Raw genomic sequence first — 20,034 nt, 5'->3', positions numbered from 1 at the left:
TGCTTAGCTTAACAGAGTACATGCGAGTACAAAAAAGCAATTACAAACTTAGTATTGTGGTTCCATTATGACATTACAAAGGGTTGTCAAAATATAATTAGGGACTCTGAAATATTTCTTGTATTCCTAAATAATTTCTTTATCAAATGACGTTCATATTTTCTTCCTTATTCTACATATGGCAGAAATACACTCGTGTGTTCTGTGTTCTGTTAGGGATTATGTCAAAGCAACATATTGAACTGTGTTCAGGAATATTATATAGTATTTTACTATCCTGCTGCACATGTTTTTAATTTGATATAAAACTCATGCTGGCTTATTGTTTTTAGTGATCTTCGTGCTGTATTTTAGTTTTGCAATCCAGTTCAATTTGTTGCAGATCCCAGTAGTTTCACTAGCTTTAATAAAAAAAAAAATTCGGAGTTATAAAAATGTGTATTTCATCAAGTTTATTGTGACTTGAAGATAATGCTGTGGTGTCTAAGACATTAGTCTTCTGCAAGGTTTTCAAAATATCAGAGTTCCTTTGAAAGCAATTATCATTTCAGAGGCTGGTGATGCTTTGTTCTAGATGCTTGAAAGTCCTGTAAACTTGACCAGACCTGGGAGATTTGGATCTCAGGCTGCTAGAGGAAACCTTCAAAATTTATATTTCCCTTTTTAAAGTGGCACTCATGTGAACTGAAATTTTACTTGAAGCAAATTGATGGGTTAGTAGAAATGCTTTAGGTTTTTTTAATATTGAATTGATGCTGGCAATAAGAACTGTGCCGATATGTTACTCTTTCCTATAAGTATGGGTCAAGTTTCAAGAAGGCAGAAAAAGGCAGAAAATGCAGAAGTTACTTTCCTTGGAGTATTTTGTGTATTGCCAGTAGTGTTACTATTGAGCACGGCATGGAAGTGTGCATTCTGTTTGTGGGCTTGGATCCAGATTGCCAATTTCAAAAATGCTTTGTCTGTCCCTACAACACTGTAAGATTTCCTAATATAGTTTTTTACTGAGATCCATCAGTAATATTCAAGAGCTGTGAGCTGCTGAGAAACATGTAAAAGAATCACGTATTTTCAGAAATGCAATCCAGCTATATTGCCCGGTATGTCTGCCAGTGATCATTTGCCAAAAAGAATGAATATCCATTTAAGTATAAATATACATATGTGTTTAATTTCCCCTGAAGATGTTCTGAATTTTGTAGTCCATACTCTTAGTCTTCAGGAGAAAACAGTTTTGTTTTTTATAAATTTTATGTTGTCTTAAATTCCTTCCTGTGTAAAGATGTTTCCAGCCTTATAGGTTACAAGAATATATTCAGTCATCTCACTTTTACATATGTCTGCATATAGAAGTATGTGTATGTTTGGAGTTGATATAAAAATTAATCTGCATTTATCTGGTGTTCCATCTCCAAACTTCACAAATCTGAACAGTTCTCAAAATAGCTCTATGAAATACATCATTGTAGTTTTCCCCTTTGCAGATAAGGGAATTGGTGACAATAAATGAAATATTTAGTTCTTGTGTTTATCTTTAGTTCTGGTGTTTATCTTATTGTAACATAAATATTATTTTATATGCATTTTTTGTGCTTTTCTTTCTGTATACTATTTGACATTAAATAAGTTAATTTGACTGAGGGTTGACACATCCCCATCGAGACTAGAGTTATGACTTAGAGTGTCAAGCTTTGCCTCTTTCAGCAATGCCTTGTACCTGGAATAGCTCAGAAACATTTGTGGCAACCTAATACTTGCAGGTCGCTTCAGGTGGGTTTGTGCAATGTAGTTTTTAACATTGCATTTGTCAGTCAGTTCCTGTGAAATGGAGCCCGTGCACAGGAGCAATTTAAGGGACTGCAGAACTTGCAAGAGATCATAGGAAAGAAAGAAGAATAAGATTCTCAGAGGAATGTATAGTATTTTTCTAAAATTGATTCTTCCCAAGCATTAGCATACCCTGAAGTTTAAAGAGTTACCTGGTTTCTGAAATAATCCCATTGCTCTTAATCTGTGGATGTCTCAGAATCCTTTCTACCCCTGGTGCTATTTTTTACATGGCTGTGGCTTTATACTACTATTTTACTGCCATTTTCTTTTAACCATTCATGATTTAAGTAATCTAACACACATCTTTCACAGTAGCATTTTACAGTAGCATTTGCAGACAACACCAAAGGAATATCTGAATCTTTTTTTGACATTCTACTACACTGAATGAGAAAATAGCTCCTGTACTGAATAGTAACATTTGGAAAGGAAAAACAGTGTATAGACAGTATGCCTTGCCTTTGAAATACTGAGTGAAACTCAGAGCATTGCTACTGAAACTGGTGTGGAGTCATCCTAGTAAATGGAGAAATGGAATTGGCCTTCCCTATTTCAAAGTCTGTGTTAAAATCCTCTGGCTGAAAATAGGTTTAGTGTTAAAAATACAGCAAATACTTGCTCAGATGTGAGCTGTGCAGGTTTGCTTGTTTACATAAGTTCAGCCTTTATTACTTTATAAATGTGCCTTGATATGATAGCAGGTACAGGCCAAAATTCTTCAAAAACCCACCTGGTTTTAAACCAGCCCTTCTTTCAAATAGATGAACAGAGGGGGTTTTTTGGGAATTTCAATCATCTGTTTCTGTGTAGTTACTACTTTTTTGTAGAGCTGGACTGTGTGCAGCATCTGTTAATGAAGTACATAAATCTCCTAGACTCAGCTGCTGGTCAAAGGAGGATCTGCTTGGTAGATACTTGGATGCTATTTCATCACAGAGTAGTAATGCAGACAGCAAAGTTGAAATATCCAAAAGGCTAGGGAGCTTGGAAGATGTATTTTGATGACCATAGGTACTTCTCCTGTAGGTAGTGAGTGGCAGTGGTGAATCTCCATTGCTCTGAAACTCCCCCCTTCCCTTGCTTTCATCCTTTGTCTGTTTCCTTCAGAATAGCTGAAGTTCAGCCTGCCATCCTCATCACAAAGGTTCTTTTAATTAAAAAAGAAAAAAAAAGACATTAAATGAGCAAAGGGCACTGTCATTTCACTTGAATGATCTACCAGGCTGGTAAAAAGTCAGGGAAACACTGGAGGTGTTTGAATTATAAAAGCTACTGTCCAAGTTTTAGGGTGAAAATAGCTGAAACATTGTAATATGAACTACTGTTTCTGGAAATAAAAGAAGTTGTTAACTCCCAATGAGGAGCTTTTTCTTACTAAACTTTTAGGAATAAATGAGAGAACTGGCCTGTCAATAAAAATCTACCAAAGGAAGTGTAAAAAGTACTTACTTAATGGTCAAGTTGAAGTACCTCCTGCTCATTGCAGGGGGCATGGACTAAATGACTTTTAAACCCCTCCAACCCAAACTGTTTGCTGATTCTAAGGGAGCATGTGATGCTTTTTCAAGTCTCAGGTGGACATCTAATGAGACAGGGATCTGCTGGAGTATGGGTGGAAGAGTAGGAAGCCTCAACCAATCTGTATCAAAAATGTCTCATTTGTGAAATGTTTTATAAACCAAATATTGAACACTGAAGCTGATACTATGTTGTAATTAAAAATATTGTTAAAAATCATAGATTGAACTCTAAAAAATCCTGACACTGCAGTGGAAATAGCAAATATAATAGTAGTTATAATAGAAAAAAAGGCTTCCTGTTCAATCTGCTTTCTGAATTTTGGTTCTGTAGGGCCCAAATCAGTTGTATTTTGTTTATGTCTTTCTGCAGTTCTGAGTTCCAGCCAAAATTTTTTGTGTTTCTGTGATTTTGAAGTAACAAAGATTGTGTTTGTATCTTCCTCACAATCATCCTTCTTTCCTGTTATTGAAATCAGAAGCTCTGGTTGTTTTTTTAATAACATGATAGATACAGCAATATTAGGTTTTTTCATCTGTACTTTTATCTCCTGTTTTGTCAGTTTACAAGAATGGCATTTCCTTTGGGGTGTGGATTTTTTGGTTGTTTTTTTTGTTTTTTCGGGGTTTTTTTTACAGTATTGCATCAAATCTCTAACATTATTAGTGAATTTCTGCTTATCTGACAAGTAGGAGAACAGGAAGGTGCATTGTGGACCAGGGAATGAGGGCCGAGATTCAGGAAATACATGTATTACAGTGCAGTAAGTACAGAGTACAATGTACAGAGGAGTAAGTGAGTGACAGTCAGAAGGCTTTTGAGTTTCCCAGAAGCCATTTTCTTTTCTTTAAGAGTGTGCCACTTTTTTCTGCCACCATATAATTGGTCTTACTGTCACATACAGCAGGTACTTGACACACAAGAAACTTAGCAGATTTGAATCATAATGTTTACTTAAATTAATTTGTGGAATTAGTAAAGCTGATCCTTGTTTCTTCATGCTCAGGCAATGGATACATAGTCACGTACCCTCTGTACCATAGAATCTTTGTAGGGCTGTTGTTGCGGCTTTCAAAGAAAAACCTTATATTTGTCTGTAGAAGGAAGGGTGAGGAGAAAATGACAGTCTTACTGATTAATCAAAGAAAGAATATCAGAGAGAGGAAGAGGAGATCCCCTTTAGGAGGTTCTTGCCTGGGACACTGGGCCTTGTGCTTTTTCCTGGCTCCTGGATTAGTGAGTTAGCAGCGACCTTTCTGCAGCTTCTAGTGTGACCTGCTGGTTTTTGTGAACAGCATGATAAGTTTCAAAAAAAGGCACCCTGTCACAACCTCGGCTAGAGCACTGCATGAGAAATGAATGTCTAAATGAATGTCTAAATGGTTTCTTGACACATTTTGGGTAGACTGTATTCTCCTGCCTGTAGTTTATAAACTTGTCTGATTTATATATGGCTATAAATCACTGACTTTTGAATACAGTTGTATGAATTTACAGCAGGAGTCATTTATAATTTGCTTGTTGTGAATGTTAACGGAGCTGTTTATCTAGATTGCTATATAAATCAGTTTTATGTTTCTCAGCTTAAATCATTTACATAATGTTGTTTAAGGCAGCCACCCTTTTTGTGTCAAAAATTTAGGTTTCTTTTTCTCTGCCTTAGGATTTTTAACAAAAACTTCAGAATATAAGGGAAGAAAAGAAGATATTATTACGAGTCCTTTGAGAGGTGGTTGGTTGAAGTTTTCACCATAAGTCAGTCATTCTATAGGAGGACAATAAAACATGTAAAAAGGAAAGCACTTCAGCAGTAGAAACTGTTCAGATTCACTGAAAATTCTTCTGAGTACTTGTAAAATTGTTGCAAGGTGAAATGTTGGCGTTGTAAACTAGCATATGTAAACACTGGCTGAAAACATGGCCAAGCTCAGCAGATGCCAAAACCACATTGCCTCAGTAGTTCAGTAGTAGTTCAGTTTTCATAGTGGACACAAGACTGAAATGAGTGTAGGAATTTTGGAATAGTTATGATGCACAGGGGTGTTTCATAATGCTCTGTGTAACCCTCCTGTGATTCAGCATATCTGATCCTAATATTTTTCAGCAGCTACAGGATAGGCTGCAGATTGTTGTTCCAGTCAGATTCTTGTAATTCATCAAAGTCATGAGTCAAGTTTCAAAGAAAGAAAGTTCAGCTTTTGTATCTGATTATTTTGTTGTTACATGCTAAAGCCCCCTTTTACCCTTAATCTGCAATATTGAATTAACTTAGGCAATGTATGGCATGCTGTTTAGTTGTGAAAACATGGTTAAACTAAGCTGGGAGATTGATTCCCTTTTTGAATTGGTCTGGGTGATATTGGAGTAGCTGGTTCACGTTTCTGTTCCTTTCTGCAAGGCTGCTGTTGCCTCAGGCTGCCAGTCACACTGTGGCTGCTGGTAGGGATGACTGCACTGTACACCCCTCAGTCCCAAATGAAAATGAAGGCTGAACCTTGCAAACTACACTCAGTCCTCCAGCTGCCAGCTTGCCTTAGCCTGTGACTGTTGTGGTGGGAATGTAGGAAAGCAGTGACTGTGTCTGAAAGGTTATTATCACCTGTGTCTTCTGTGGGAGCTCCGTCTGATGGGAGCTGTCAGATTTGGCATGTCGTATTCCTTAGGAGCTGTGAGGGTGGATGATCCCAATGGGAGCTGGGATTGTCACAGTCCAACTGATTCTATTGGCTGGTTGGTTGGTTGTCACCAGCTTGTGCTGGGGACTGGCTGGTCCTTTTCACAGAGGTATCGTATGGGCTGTCTAACAGTCAGGAACAATCTCCACTCCTCTCCGCTGACTGCGGAGCTTTTTACAGAACCTTCAACGTTGCTTTGTACTCTGTACTAAGACTCCCTTACTGTTTTCAGTTCTGCTGTCCCATCAATGCTTGGAGCCTTTTGGGTGAGTTTGCAGCAGAACTTCCTGTATTATGGCTAAAGGCAGATCTGTAGCAATAGGTATATGGAGACAATATATCTGTAAGAGAATTTTGATAATTATGAATGTTTATAAAACCAATATAAGTCAACTACTAGCTTTTTAAGAGGTCTCTGGATGTAACTTTTGCAAAACTATATAGGTGGCAATGGCCTCAAGGGTGGAATTCAAAATTAGCATCTTTCAGGGAATGAATTACAAAATTTTATCTGTGTGGAAAAAATCATGCTGATCACACTCAATTAATTATAAGGAAATGTTGCTTGATGAAGACTGCAAGGATCAGTCTCCTGTTTTCTCGTATTGCATTCCCTTGACTTTCTGTTCCTGTTTATTGCATTCTCTTGACTTTCTGTTCCTATTTATAGTAATGTAAAATTTCATCAGAATATGGAAATGGGATTTTGATAGCAAAAAAAATAGAGGCAGGGGGTCACCTGTCAGCAGTCCTGAATATGGCTGGTTTTTGGATTTGACCCCGATTTCAGCTCTTTTCTTAGCTGGCAGGTGCCTGGAGGCCTTTCAGTCTGCTGTAGGAGACCTTGTTTTAAAAACAGTAGTATTTTTTGCCTAATTATGAATGCAGATTTTGCATGTGTTTGAGATTTACAAGGCCTTGCTTATGTGAAACAGGCTATAAACTCTCCTTGGAAATGTATAGTTGTCTGGAGTAGATAATTACACTTTGAGAAAAGAGCCTCTGTTTCCAGTGAAAACACTGTGAAGTTATTTCAGAAATGCTCTGACCTCAGACGTTTCATATAACTTACACAAAATGCTTTCACATTTGTTCAGCAGCTCGTGGCTTGATCTCTGCCATCTCATAAACCAAAGCACAGAAGTCTCCCTGGGAAAAAAAGCAGCAAGTCCATGCTGTGGCCTACAAAACTAGTGTTATTTTACTCACTCTGTGCTTTGTGTCTGTACCCTTAAACAGAAGAAACCTTGCCCTCCTTTAAACAAATCTGTCTCCTAATTACACCCCACCCCCACAAACCCAACTTTCCCTCAGATTTTTTTTCCTCCCTGCCTCCACTCCGTGTACACACACTAATAAACTCTGCAGTAAAAACCTTGGGAGAATTTTTCAGCACAAATGGAAAGAAGATGTCAAAGGCTGAAGATAGGAATTTTCTGGTTAAAGTTGCAAAAACAATAGAGGACAATTGAAACAGTGGGGGGAAAGCCAGAGATGGGTGAACAAGCCATGAAAGTATTCCATTAATTTTTATTTTGATGAAACCCCACTGGTTCTCCTCACTTGCATCCAAAAGAACCATTTTTATTTGCATTTGTTTGTTTGCTTTTCAAGACTCTTGCAGAAAGAAAAAGCATTGCAAATACAAGTGAAGAAATTTGTGAGAATGTTCACACCAGGAGTGCTTTTGTGGGCTTTTGAAAAGCTGTTTTTCACCCCAGGTACAATAAAATTGTCAGATGTTTATGAAGACTTTTATGAAAAATTTGTGTGCTGGAAGGGTGACTTGTTAGAGATGATGGTGTGTGCCACTCAGGGAGGGAAAACACTAAGCAATAAAAAACAAAACAAAATCTGATTATGATGTGCACAGACCGTTTTCAGAAAATCCTGCACAGAAGAAGGAGGGAAAAAAAAGAGATATGATTCAGTCTTATTAAAAAGCATGTTTGGGTATAGGTTGTACTTTCAGAGAACTCTCAGTAGAGGAGAATATGCAGAGAATATGCAGAGGAAAGGGCCAGTTGTACACTGGTGATGGCTGAGCGTAATTGCCAGCAGTCGTGGCAGGGAGACAGTGCAGTAGCCCTGCAGATCTGGTGGCTGAGCCCCTCATGTCAGCTCTAACTTGTTTCTGTTCCAGTGAGCCAGCTTGGTTCAGGCAGCTGATGTGATCTCTCCTGTTGTAGTTTCTTCCAACAGGCAGAGCTGTGGCAAGCATGCCTCAGAAAAGTTAGGAGCCAAAACCCATCAGAAGCAGGGCAGGGCCGCTCTTGGGCGTAAGAGCGGCATTGAGCATCTAAATGAAGGCAGCACCAGCTCCCACAGGACAACATCTGTTTACATCTCAGTCGTGTCGTGCGTTACCTATCATTTCATGCCTAAGGCCTGAGAAATAGGATTCTGACTGTAGCAGATGGGGGTCATGCTATTTGCACTTTGCAGCCAGTGAGATATTCAGAGCCAGTAATGGCTTGGTGATTCAAGGAGGCAGAACATGTGAGCACAGGCCTTCACTTGTGCTTTGTGTTCGCTGTGGAGAAGGCACCAACAGCCTGCACTGACTGATTTTACTTCTTCCCATCGTGCAATTACTGTGTTACTGATGGTGTGAGTTCACAAATTCACAAGCTCAGTGGCATGTATGTGTAAGCTTTAGAGCAGACCTGCTCTACTGCAATGTCATGTCACAGTACATATATGTGGAGACTGCAGCTAAAAGTTGACAGTGCTGCACTTAGTTTTCAGTATATATTTATGTGAACTGGGAAAGGACAGTAGGGCTTAAAGCATTAAAACAAAAATATATGGAGAGACGTTAAAGGTGCAGCCAGGTTGTATCTAGTAATTAAATTATTTTGTTTAATTTGTTTTTAAAGAGGCTGAGTGCTTGCAGGGCAATGCAAAGTGGGCAGGGGTCACAGTTAATTGAGCAGATAGTTTCCACTCAGCTGGCAGTGAGCACTGTGCTTCCTGAAGGAGACTTGGGGACATCAGGAGGCAGACTTGTTTCTGTGTCGTCTGCAGCAGACAGAAGAGATGGCAGGTCGTGGAAGGAGAGGCATATGCTTGAATTCCTTTGATTCAGCAGCAGATGCTTTCCTCTGGCATGCGTCAGAAGCCCTTAAAACTAAGCAGAAAATTGGCTACAACAGGGATTCTCAAAGACTTGCCTGTGGTTGATCACGTCTTTAATATACAGCAGACCGACCTCCATTCCATTGTATTTATGTGAACCACATGAATTTTTTACCAGTGTTGTTAGTGACAATCTTTTCTTGTTCTGCATAAACCCTCACAAACACACACACACACTGCCACACACTCTCTTTGTGTTATCACAGTGAACCATGCTGGCTTGAATGGCTCCTTCTCTGTTTACAGCGGCTTTCATATGTATCTCAGGTCTTTCTTTGTAATGAAACACCTGCATATCTTTCAGAAAGCTGGAGGTAGAGTCTGCACTGTGTAAGCAGGCAGTCTTTTGCAGACTGATAGCATTTTTATTCACAAGATACTAACCTGAAAAACTAGTGGTTTAGAAAGCTGCTGCTAGCTTTCTGAGAAGTGCTTAATAAAAATTGAATAGGAAAGGACTTCCTATTTGTGATTCTGTCACCTTACTGTTTGTTGGGTGGTAAGTAACTAAAAGTTATACTCCCGCAAAATCATGTTACACAAAGTGCTCATTTTGCCTAAAAAGTCTGCTTGAGACTAAACATTGGTATTGCCAAAGAAAGGAATGAAAACCCTACTTTTAGAATTTCAGATCCATTTTTCTTTGGCAATCTGATACAAGGAGGGTGCCAAAATACATGACAGATTTATATGTATTCGAATTTATTAAGTGCTCTTACAAAGAACTTTTACAGTCTAAGAAATTTTTTTTTTTATCTGATAGGAGATAAACTATTGTCTCTAAGTGAAATCTGTAGATATTTTGCCATTTCAGGCATAGTTTTGCTTGTCTGAATAGACTGATTCAGTCAATGATATACATTAGCAAACTATTCAAGAAATGGTGTGCAGTTCCTATTATTAGTGCAGTGAAGAAGCCATCTCTGGAATAGCACTGGCATTCGGAGTTAAAAATTATAGGAAAATATATTGTTGGGAAGAAATTGCAGATTGACACAGACCTGTTTCTTGCTGTATCCCAGGAATTCATCAACATCAGTAAATAATCTTTGTCTTTGTTTCTTTCAGGGCCCTCCTGGTCCAAAAGGCGAGAAGGTGAGTTGGTATTTGAGTGATTCGTACAAGGTGACTGGAAAGCCCTCCCAGCATGAACTCAAGAGACTGTTTGTATTGATGCAGTGAAATGTTAGATTATGTAAGAGAGCTGGGTAGCACACAGATGCTGTGTTAAACCTATCATCTCATCTTTCCACTTTGCAGGGAGATCAAGGTGATCAGGGCCCTCGGGTAAGCATCTTAAAAAAATGTTCCACTTCCCCTTCGCTGAGTAGGCAATTAGTCTTTAGTGCAAAACTAAATTAAAATACACTGTCTGAGCTAATTATGCTTATTAGCTGCATTTACCCTGCATGTTGAAGTGTCTGCAGGACAGTAACGTGAGCAGGAAGTGTCTGGGAAGATTTGGGTGATTCCAAAGTGTAAAGTTTCCATTGTGGGTGGATGCAGGTTCCACAGTGATTTTGCTCTGCTGTATAAAACTGGCTTTCCTAACCACACCATTCAGTTTCCCCAGCAATGTGTTCATGCCATGCATGGGCTTCCACAATGCAGAGGGCCAGAGGGTTTCTAATAAATATACTTCTAGATTTCACGTAAAATGTAGCTAATATTTAGTGAATGATAAACAAATATAATGTATGCATGTATTAGCTTTTTTCCTGACATATATGTATTTAATATTTTTAATAATAATAATATTATCACCTTGTAGTTACAATCCAGACAGAACATGGTTTAATTGAAGAAATGAGAATGTTCTTTTAGTTTCTAAATATCATGTTTATTTTAACAGAGAAGTAGAGGAATACAGGGGTGTAAGTTCGAATGGATTGGCTGTGCTAGTGCACTCTTCTTTACATCTGTGCTTCATTAGAAAACACTTGGTTACATTGTTCAGATGATATAGGAACTCTCTTTGGTTACATGTTTATAATTTTTCCCATAACAGTATGTTCCATGGATTATTTTCTTCTGTTAACTTTGTTAAATATTTTGAATTTGCGGCTTTATTTCATTCTACTGTTTTGTTTCATATAATTTGATTTAATTGGATTTTACATTTTTTTTCAGCAATAAGATTATCTAAAGTCACAACATGCTTTTACAGCTGATTTTGATGTTCTGTTAACTGCCAGGGTGCCCTGTTATGCTTGGTGCTAGGGCTGCACATCATAAGGTCACCAGCTTGAGAGTGAACATCTTTAAATATTATTTCAGTTGAAACTCAGTACGAGTTGGAAAACTACTTAAATAAATAGAAAAGAAAGTAGAGAGTAACAATGACAGCAACATGCTATTTTGTAGAGAACTAATATAAAAATTAAAGGTTCTGAATAGTGTAAAAATTTCCTTTTAACTTTTAAGCAAATTTAGTGTCTCTCTCAGAAGTCATGCTGGGCTGTGTATTCTGTCTGGTTCTGTGCTACAGAGCTTTGCAGGGAATGTGAGGAGAGAGAGATGCAGGGGAGGAGAGGAGTGCTGTGCCTGTGGCTTAGGAGAGGATGCTCAATTCAGGTGGCATAAGACAGGCTTGAGTGCCAGTGCTCACACTAAGTGTCCTTACATGCAGAAGAATGCATGTTCTTAATTCACATTCACAGGCTTTAGATTCAAAAAAACAGGAGGGAAAATTTGATGGCAGTATCAGGGAGGAGTGCAATTACAAATATGGAAGAGGAATGTTGTGAAGAGCATTACATAGCTGAAGATAAGAATCTGGAATTATGACTGTCAGAGAAGTTTCCAGGGAAAGCCCCAGAGGTCTGAACACTGGAGGACAAATGAAGTGGTATCAACACAAGGGAATGATGATGCAGAAATCCTGGCAAAATGTTGAAGAGATGTAAGAACTGTTAAATGGTTAAGCATAAGTCCCTAGTCTGGAGGTGTTGGCAGTGCCCAAGAATAAGATGCAGGTTTGGTCAGTATTACTGCAATGAGACCTCTGCTACACAGAGATTGTTGAGTCCTACTTTGCCAAGACATACTCCATATACAGGAAGGCAGTAGAGTCGTTACTGAGCCATACGAATTATGGTTATGACTGTTTGTGGGTTTGGTAAATCAAGTGCAGATAAAAAGCAGAAAATATCCAACCTGAGGAATTTTTATATAAGGACATCACAAAAGTTGTATCTGCAGCAGCAACTGGCACTTGAGTCTGAATTCTGTATCTGATTACAGAAAAGGAATTCAATAAGGTCAGCAGTGGGGAGGAAGAGGTGAAGATTAGCATCTTCTGGACAAGCTGAAACTTCACCAACTCTTTAGTCAATGGAGGTTGTAGTAACATACCTCCTTTTTAAGTATATGGATTGAACTTGGGAAATTTGCCCAGTGTTGTTGGTTTTCCCTTAATCTATTCTTAATGTGTTCTACAGCCTCTTCTCCTTTATTCCCCTCCATATTTCACAAGTAATAAGTACCATGAAGCCTCTGACCATTTTATGTTTCATGGTACAGCAGTTATCTCTTCTGATAACTGTCTTCAGGGTGAGTCTGCTCAACCTGCTGCACCGGGGAATTTACAATATAATTAATAGAATTTTTATGTGTAAGCCACTCATGCACCAAATGAAACTAAACCCATTTAGTCCTGGTTGGTTACCTTTGCACACAGTTTTCCATCACTGCATGTGTAAAATAAATGGGTTTGGAGGTAATGGCATACAATATTATTTTTGAGAAATATTGTACCTGAAAGTAACTGGGGCATGACATTAACACTTGGATTTGACAAGTTTGCAGACAGATTGGATATAATATCTTAGAGCAGTGAACGTTTTAGTGCTAATTCATCTTTTACAGGTAAGGAGCGTGAAGTTTCTTTGGGTTTATATTTTTACATACTGGCTTGAAACAAGCGTTTAACTTAGCAAAAACTGTTAGTGTTCCAAGCTATGACTGAAATTTCAAAATTACTCTTTTTCTTTAGAAAAGCTGTTTTCTTTCCTCCAGGCATTTTTGTAAAATAAATGAAAATAAAATGTAAAGACTGTCCAAGTCAAGATGAGACCTTAAACTTTTAAAAATCTGCTGATAAGAAAACAGAAAGGTATTTGTGAAAACATATTTCAAGAGGCAAAGATATTGTTGTTTTCTCTCCAACCTAAATTTTTTCACCATGAGATTTTTGAGGGACCGTTTTTTCTGAAATAATTTAAAAACCATAAAAATAGTAATCTGTTATCTCAAAATGTTCACAGTCACTGGACATGTAGAATATATACTGAACTGCTTGGAAGTTCAGATTTTCTTGAAAATTCCTTCAACAGAGTCATACACTAAGAACTCAGCCATGCAAATACCAGCCAGAGGTCAGGGACTTGTATTTTTAGAAAAATGTGGCTGGGTTTTTGAGGTTTTTGTTGTTGTTGTTGTTGTGGGTTTTTTTGGTTTTGTTTTTTTTTTTTTGGGGGTTTTTTTTGTTTGTTTGTGTTTTTTTGTTTTGTTTTGTTTTGTTTGTTTTTGGTTTTTTTTAAAGAATCTGAGGAGTTTTCTTAAGTGTTCAGAAGTAGTCTGTGGATCAGTCTCCTTCATTGAGCAGAGATGGCATAAGGGTTCTAGTTCGTAATGCCACGTGGCTTGATCTACCAATGTCCATATTGTGTAGAAAATATGAGCCGAAACATATTCTAGTAGCGTGAGTGATACAGAAATTCATGTCCTGAGTGTGAGTTTGAGCAGCAAGTTAGTATAGCTTTTCATCACACGAGACCACCAATAAGGTAGTGATGGTGAGTCCTGATCTTATTTGGAATTTATTTGTTTTTTTATCTCTTCATGTATTTTTATATCAGATCTCTAATTACTCTAAAGTTCTGGTTGATTAAACATTTAGGTCAAATGCAGAACTAGCTTTCCTTGATACCAGTGTAAGAAATGGTAATGTTAGTGTATCTTTTGGATGCTCTTCTTTTTGCAGAGGGCATAGCTTCATGAAATGTCCATGGAGATTTACTTTACTGTACTGAACCATGAGAAAATTAAAAATGATGGAGTTTAGCCTGTGGACTGTTAGAGTAAATGGTGATACGAGGCTGCTCAGTTACAGTTGTTCAGCTTTAGTCCAATTAAAAATAAAGCCTTTGAAAATTTCATGATGGTAGGATTTCAAAGGATGTATTGTCCAAGTAGAGACTGCATCTTGGTAATGGAAATAGGTCTTCAGAGGTACGTGTTTGGGAACAGAACAGCTAGTATGGAGTGTCTTACTGGATGTGGAGGAGAATGTTGTCATGAAGAATGAGGGAAAGGCTGAGGTACTTAATGCGTTCTTTGCCTCAGTCTGCAACAGAAAGACTGGTTGTCCCAAGGGCAACCAGCCCCCTGATGTGGCTGACAGGGATGGGGATCTGAAGAGACCCCCTGCAATCCAGGAGGAAGTAGTTATTCCCGCTGTGCCACTTAGAAGCTGACACATCTCTGGGGCCAGATGGGTTTCACATGAAGGTGCTGAGGGAGCTGGTGGAAGAGCTGGCCAGGCCACTCTCCATCATTTATCATCAGTCCTGGCCACCTGTGGGAGTCCCAGATGACTGGAGGTTGACCAGGTGACACCCAGCTACAAGAATGGTCAGAAAGAGGATCTGGAGAACTGTGGGTTTGTCAGCCTCGCCTCAGTGCCGGGAAAAGTTATGGAACAGATCATATTGGATAAGATCATGCAGCATGTACAGGACATCCAGGGGATGAGGCCCTGCCAGCATGGATTCAGGAGAAGCAGATCCTGCTTGGCCAACCTGTTATTCTTTCATGACCAGGTGACCTGCCTAGTGGATGAGGGTGGTGTTCAGTTGGAAGTTGGGCTTGATGATCTTGGAGGTATTTTCCAACTTTAGTGACTCTATGATTCTTAGTGTTTTCTCAGCTATCTGTAAATGACATTATAAATATCTTCCGTCCTTTATCTCGGATACGTAAAAGATTTCTTGCTTATCAGGGCTAGAAATTGTTAGCTAGAAGCTGGTTTTAAATTGGTTTTGGTCTAGGTGAAATGAGATAGCACCCAGAAGCCACACTTAGGTATTTCCATAAAATAATTTTCTACTTTTTTTATGTTTAAATAAATTTTCCTGTTGGCTGGGATGGCACAGAACTGATAAAATCTCCAAGATATCTTAAGCAGGAAAGATGAAGTTCTAGAAAAGACAGGAACTCAGAAGTTTATTTTATTTTGTTAACCCTTATTGGCTTGAAGATTAAAAACATTCCTTGAGTCTTGTTAAAACAGTTAGGTTGAGATGGAGGTATAATGTTCTTTTCTAGTTAACCCTTTCCCCTGTTTACTTTTAATATATTTGCTACTTGTTTGCTGCCTCGTATAGAGAAATCATTGCTTTGCAACTTCTACTCTTCTATGCTAATAGACTACTTCAAAATTCCCTAATATTGACAAAAGTAGTCCTGGAAGCAGTCTATTTACTGAAATAACTAAATACAAATGTGTGTGTATATATAAATGTGAGCTCTCTTTTCAAATTGAAGTATTGCTTCACTTATTCTATTATAGGCACAACTTTTATAAACTATGCCATATTAAAGGGAAATTAATGGTGTGCAAGCAGTAAATTTTGACCTGATTTTTTTAAATGAAAATTTTAAAAAGCCTTCTTTAAATATATGTGCATTATTATTAGTTAATATGTTTCTAGGAAATATATAATAAGTATTTTGGGCCTTTTCCTGCGCCTAGTGACAATGCATGGAAAACATGTATTCATCTCCTTAGAATCAGCACCTCAATCATAAATTAGAAAATACTCATTACTGAGTGATGATTAAACCATGACCATTAACTTTTCACCCCTCTTTAAAGCCATTCTATTTTGTACTGTATGAGGGGTTTTGGTTTTGGTTTGATTGCTGTTGTTGGTTTTTTTTTAAGAAAGGAACAGATTTGCTTCACCAAATAAATAGTAGTATATAAACTAATCTGATTTCTTGCCTTCCCCAAAAGCAAAACTCAGTTTTTTGGAGTGAGGTCAGGTTGACATTGCTAACTGTAGTGAATGTATGTAAATCAGTTATGTTACAGGAAGATTTGTTCCCAAATGTTTCATGCTGATAATTTTGATCCTCAGTCCACATCTTGTCAAAGCAAAAATGTATAGTATTAGAGTGAAAGTATTATGTTAATTAAATACAATTTTGCATAATTTAAATTCCATTTGATGCTGTGAATTTTTCTGCACTTGATGATTCTTATGTCTAAAAGCATATTTCTCTTTTATTGTATGTTTCATCAAGCATATAGCAGACACAGAGTGCTGCTTTAATTTCATACTTTAGCAGTGTGATTGCACTCATGGTTGTTTGTTCTGTTGTTAATTGACCTGTTTAAATCAAATTGTAGATCAAGTTATGTAAGCTGTATCTAGCTACTGTTTCAAACTGCACTCTTAGTGGGCCACAATAAGAACATTAAAAAAGCATTAGTGATTCCTTCTGTTAACACAACTTTCACTGAAGCAGAATCATTGAGAAAACCGCTGGACATCCGGTTTAATGCCAATTTGTCTGTGAGCAGTTAATTTAATTCCTAAGACTTTTTTCCTTATCTGCCAGAAGGCAACAGGGGTATTTACCTACTCCATTCCTGGGATTAATTATCTGCACTTCACTGGCATTGGGCTGTTGTGGCTCCCCTGTTTTCCATTAAGGCAAAACTAGGGTAACAAATTGGAGCAAGGTAACTTGGCTCTGTAACTAGGAGAGGTTGGGAAAGAACTCAGATGGTGCTGGCTGCCAACTTTGTCTAAAGCATTGGAGCACTCAGACTCGAGACTCAGAGTTCACAGGAGTGCCCTTTTGGCTGTGAATGACTCTCTAGGGCCAAGCTATGCCTTTGATGTTCAGCTCCTGAAGTTCCCCTGGGGAATGCAGAACAGCTGTGACACCCCAGAGAAAGTGCCACATACCTGCTCCCGGGAAGAGGATGTTGTCATTCCCGTCCTAAGAGCTGGGCAGTGCGTGTCTTCACTCTCCACCGCTTGGTTTGCATCTTGCCCCTTTTTAGTAATGCCAGAGGAATGGTGAGGAAGGAAGTCTCTGTACATCCTGTTCCTTTTTCTACAACCCTGTGCTCTGGCTGAAAATACATCATGCAGTTGTTGTATCTCAAACTAAAGCTGTCACACAGAAGTGCTGTAGCACTGAACATTTGAATTAGACAAATTTGATTGAAAACGGCTCTTAAAAAATTTAATCCAGTCCTAATGAACATCAGAGAAGAAGCTTGAACCACTTACCTGCATCACATAACTGCAGCAGGTAAAAAATTTGAAGATAAACATAAGCCAGGAGAGAAGATTTTTGTTTTGAGAACCAACTTGGTTATGGACCAAGCCCAATTTTTCTTGGGGTTAACTGGATGCATAGCACCACTTTCAGTGAGAGTAGCAGGTTTGCCTTCAGGAAGGATATTTTATGGAGGTCAGATGTGTGATCACTCATCAGAACGCATAATTGAGTTGTGTAGAAAAGACATTTTTCCTCACTGAAAATTCATCTAATAATAGGACAAAAGTAGAGAAGTGTTGGCTTTGTCCAGTTTTATTCAGTTTGAATGCAGTGTCAGGTAGATTTCACAGAGGTCATTATAGGAAATAATGCTTTTACAGTGATCTGTTTGTGCTAGATCTTAAACACTGCATTTTTACTATTTTTTTTTGCAAAGTCTGGATCATTATATAATGTATTCAAATCAGAACTCTTTGCTGAATGTTTACCTAAGTGAAAAGGAATTTCTGGATTCTTGTCTTGTTGTGGTGTACTGGTTTTGTTAGCAGATTTGCTGCTGGAGAAAGCCGCGGTTATGATAAAAGGGATTATATAAGAGAGCTCCTGCTGAGAGTCCGTGGCACTGTACAGGGTGATACCAAACACTGTATTCCCTAGGGCAGGTACAATAATTAGCCACAGGACTGGCACTCAGTCTGAGGGATTAATTAGAACTGGAGGTGGTGTTGGAGAGAGGCAGAGCAGCCATAAAGAGTGTCAGGATCACTCTGGCCTGAAGCCTGTGTGATTTGATGTGAAATAGCAGCAGCTGGCTGTAACCTTAGGAAGTGCAAGAGAACAGCAGGTGGTAATTCCTGTCTCATTTACCATGTCTTCACAGGAACATGCAAGCTTGTGCAGCTTGGGTTTATTGGCAGGTCAGAAGGAAAATCCTAGAGAGGACTGCGACATTTACTATACTGAGCAAATGCAGTAGTCAAACTGGAGTGCATGGAGCACAGGGTAAAACCAGTAACACTGCTGCCTAATGTTATCATACTTGCCTCTGACAAGGTTATCATGACCTTACAATATTGACCTCATGTGGACCAATGGACAAAGTTGAGAGTACTGTGCAAAATCTCGGACAGCTAGTGGGAATTACATCCTTCAAGGCTGTGATGAATGTAACAGGAGAACTATTTCATCCAAGTAAAATATCAGATGGGGGAATGTTACGATGTTCTGGCATCCCTCGATTTTCTCAATAGCCATTGTATGGGGCAAGTAGGCTTTACCTGCACTTTCAGGTGGGTAATGTTGTCCCATGGCTGTTGGCCTCCATCAGGCATTGTGTTTTGCTTGGCATTTGGGCAAAAATGGCAGTGAGGCATGCAGCAACTGTGCTAATTTAGAAATTGTAACCAGCTAGCATTTCAGGGTGAGCTTGAGTAGCTGTCAGCAGAGGAATTTAGTAGACCAGTGGTCGCTGTTGATGACTGTAGTGTTTTGTATTCTGTTAGGGCCTCCCAGGGTGCAGAACAAGAACCCTTCCTATGTGCAGTTCAAGAATCAAACCAAATAAAGAGAAAATTGAGTAACTTTGAATCCGCCGTTCAGAACAGCCTTCGATAGGGAAAAAGTAAAACAGATCCAGGGGATATTTGTGGCTATATTTATAGCAGAGTGACAGGAAAGGAAGAGAACTCATTTTGTGGGAAGGATAGCTCTTTTTATGCCCTTTTAGAAGCTCATTGTGTGCCAGCATTATCTTTCATGGATGCCAGAGGGTGCAATGCCTTCTAAAGCCTCCCACACATGCAAAAACTATGGAGCTATTGTAGTGTCTTTTCTGGGTTCCATTTAGCGTTCCCATGTTTCTGGCTCTCTCCAGAGATACATGTTACTCATGGGGAGGTGATCCAGGTCCAAACTGGCATTTCATGTGTCTGACTGTTAGGTCTAAGATTATGACCACTTTGGGCAAAGGAAGGAAAGCTTTGTCCTGCTTGGGAACAAGCTGGAAGAATTAACTAAGCTGCAGAAGGAATAATGGGAAGGACCCTTTTCCCGTGTGTTGTTCATGTAGGCAGAACACTGCAGTACTGACAGCTAATCTTGAACTTGCCTGTGTGGTGTTGGGAAGCTTTGGGAATGCTGGACTGTGCAGTGCTGAATGTAAATAGTTCTGTGTACAGCTACACAGATCTTTCCAACGTCTTTCATTTCTTCTCAAGGAGAAAGAAAATCTTTCATGACAAACCACTGTATTTTCTGAATAAGCGCCTTTCTTAATTCTCAGTTCTCCTTCATGTTGAAGATGAAATAAATAAAAATTAATGAGTTTAAGACATCAAATTGCTAATATACTAATTTAGAGGTAACTGAAAATTACTGTGCTCTAATTCTAAAGGCTGATGAGTAAAAATGAAGTTTTTTAAAAATTTTCTGTTTTTCCATTTTTTCAATAAATGTCATTTATTGCTTGCTATTCAGATTTCTCTTCTTATGTAGGTTTCTTGTTTGTGCTCATTTTCATTACATGGCTGTTGCAGTTTTATCTAGAGGAGAAATGGATCATGTGCACAGCAGG

At 38.6% G+C, this 20,034-nt stretch overlaps 1 protein-coding gene across 1 annotated transcript in view; it reads left to right on the top strand.

The window, feature by feature from the left end:
* The window catches only part of COL25A1 (collagen type XXV alpha 1 chain), a 298,445-nt gene that overhangs the window by 186,054 nt on the left and 92,357 nt on the right, over nucleotides 1–20,034 (top strand). Inside the window, exons 6-7 of the mRNA XM_030947161.1 lie at nucleotides 10,230–10,256; nucleotides 10,422–10,448. Coding sequence (XP_030803021.1) covers nucleotides 10,230–10,256; nucleotides 10,422–10,448 — 54 coding nt within the window. The remainder of the gene's footprint in view (nucleotides 1–10,229; nucleotides 10,257–10,421; nucleotides 10,449–20,034) is intronic.

Source organism: Camarhynchus parvulus, chromosome 4 (genome assembly GCF_901933205.1).
Source record: "Camarhynchus parvulus chromosome 4, STF_HiC, whole genome shotgun sequence".
NCBI classification, from domain to species: domain Eukaryota; kingdom Metazoa; phylum Chordata; class Aves; order Passeriformes; family Thraupidae; genus Camarhynchus; species Camarhynchus parvulus.
Note: the sequence above shows the minus strand (reverse complement) of the source record. Positions and strands in the feature narration are given on the sequence as shown.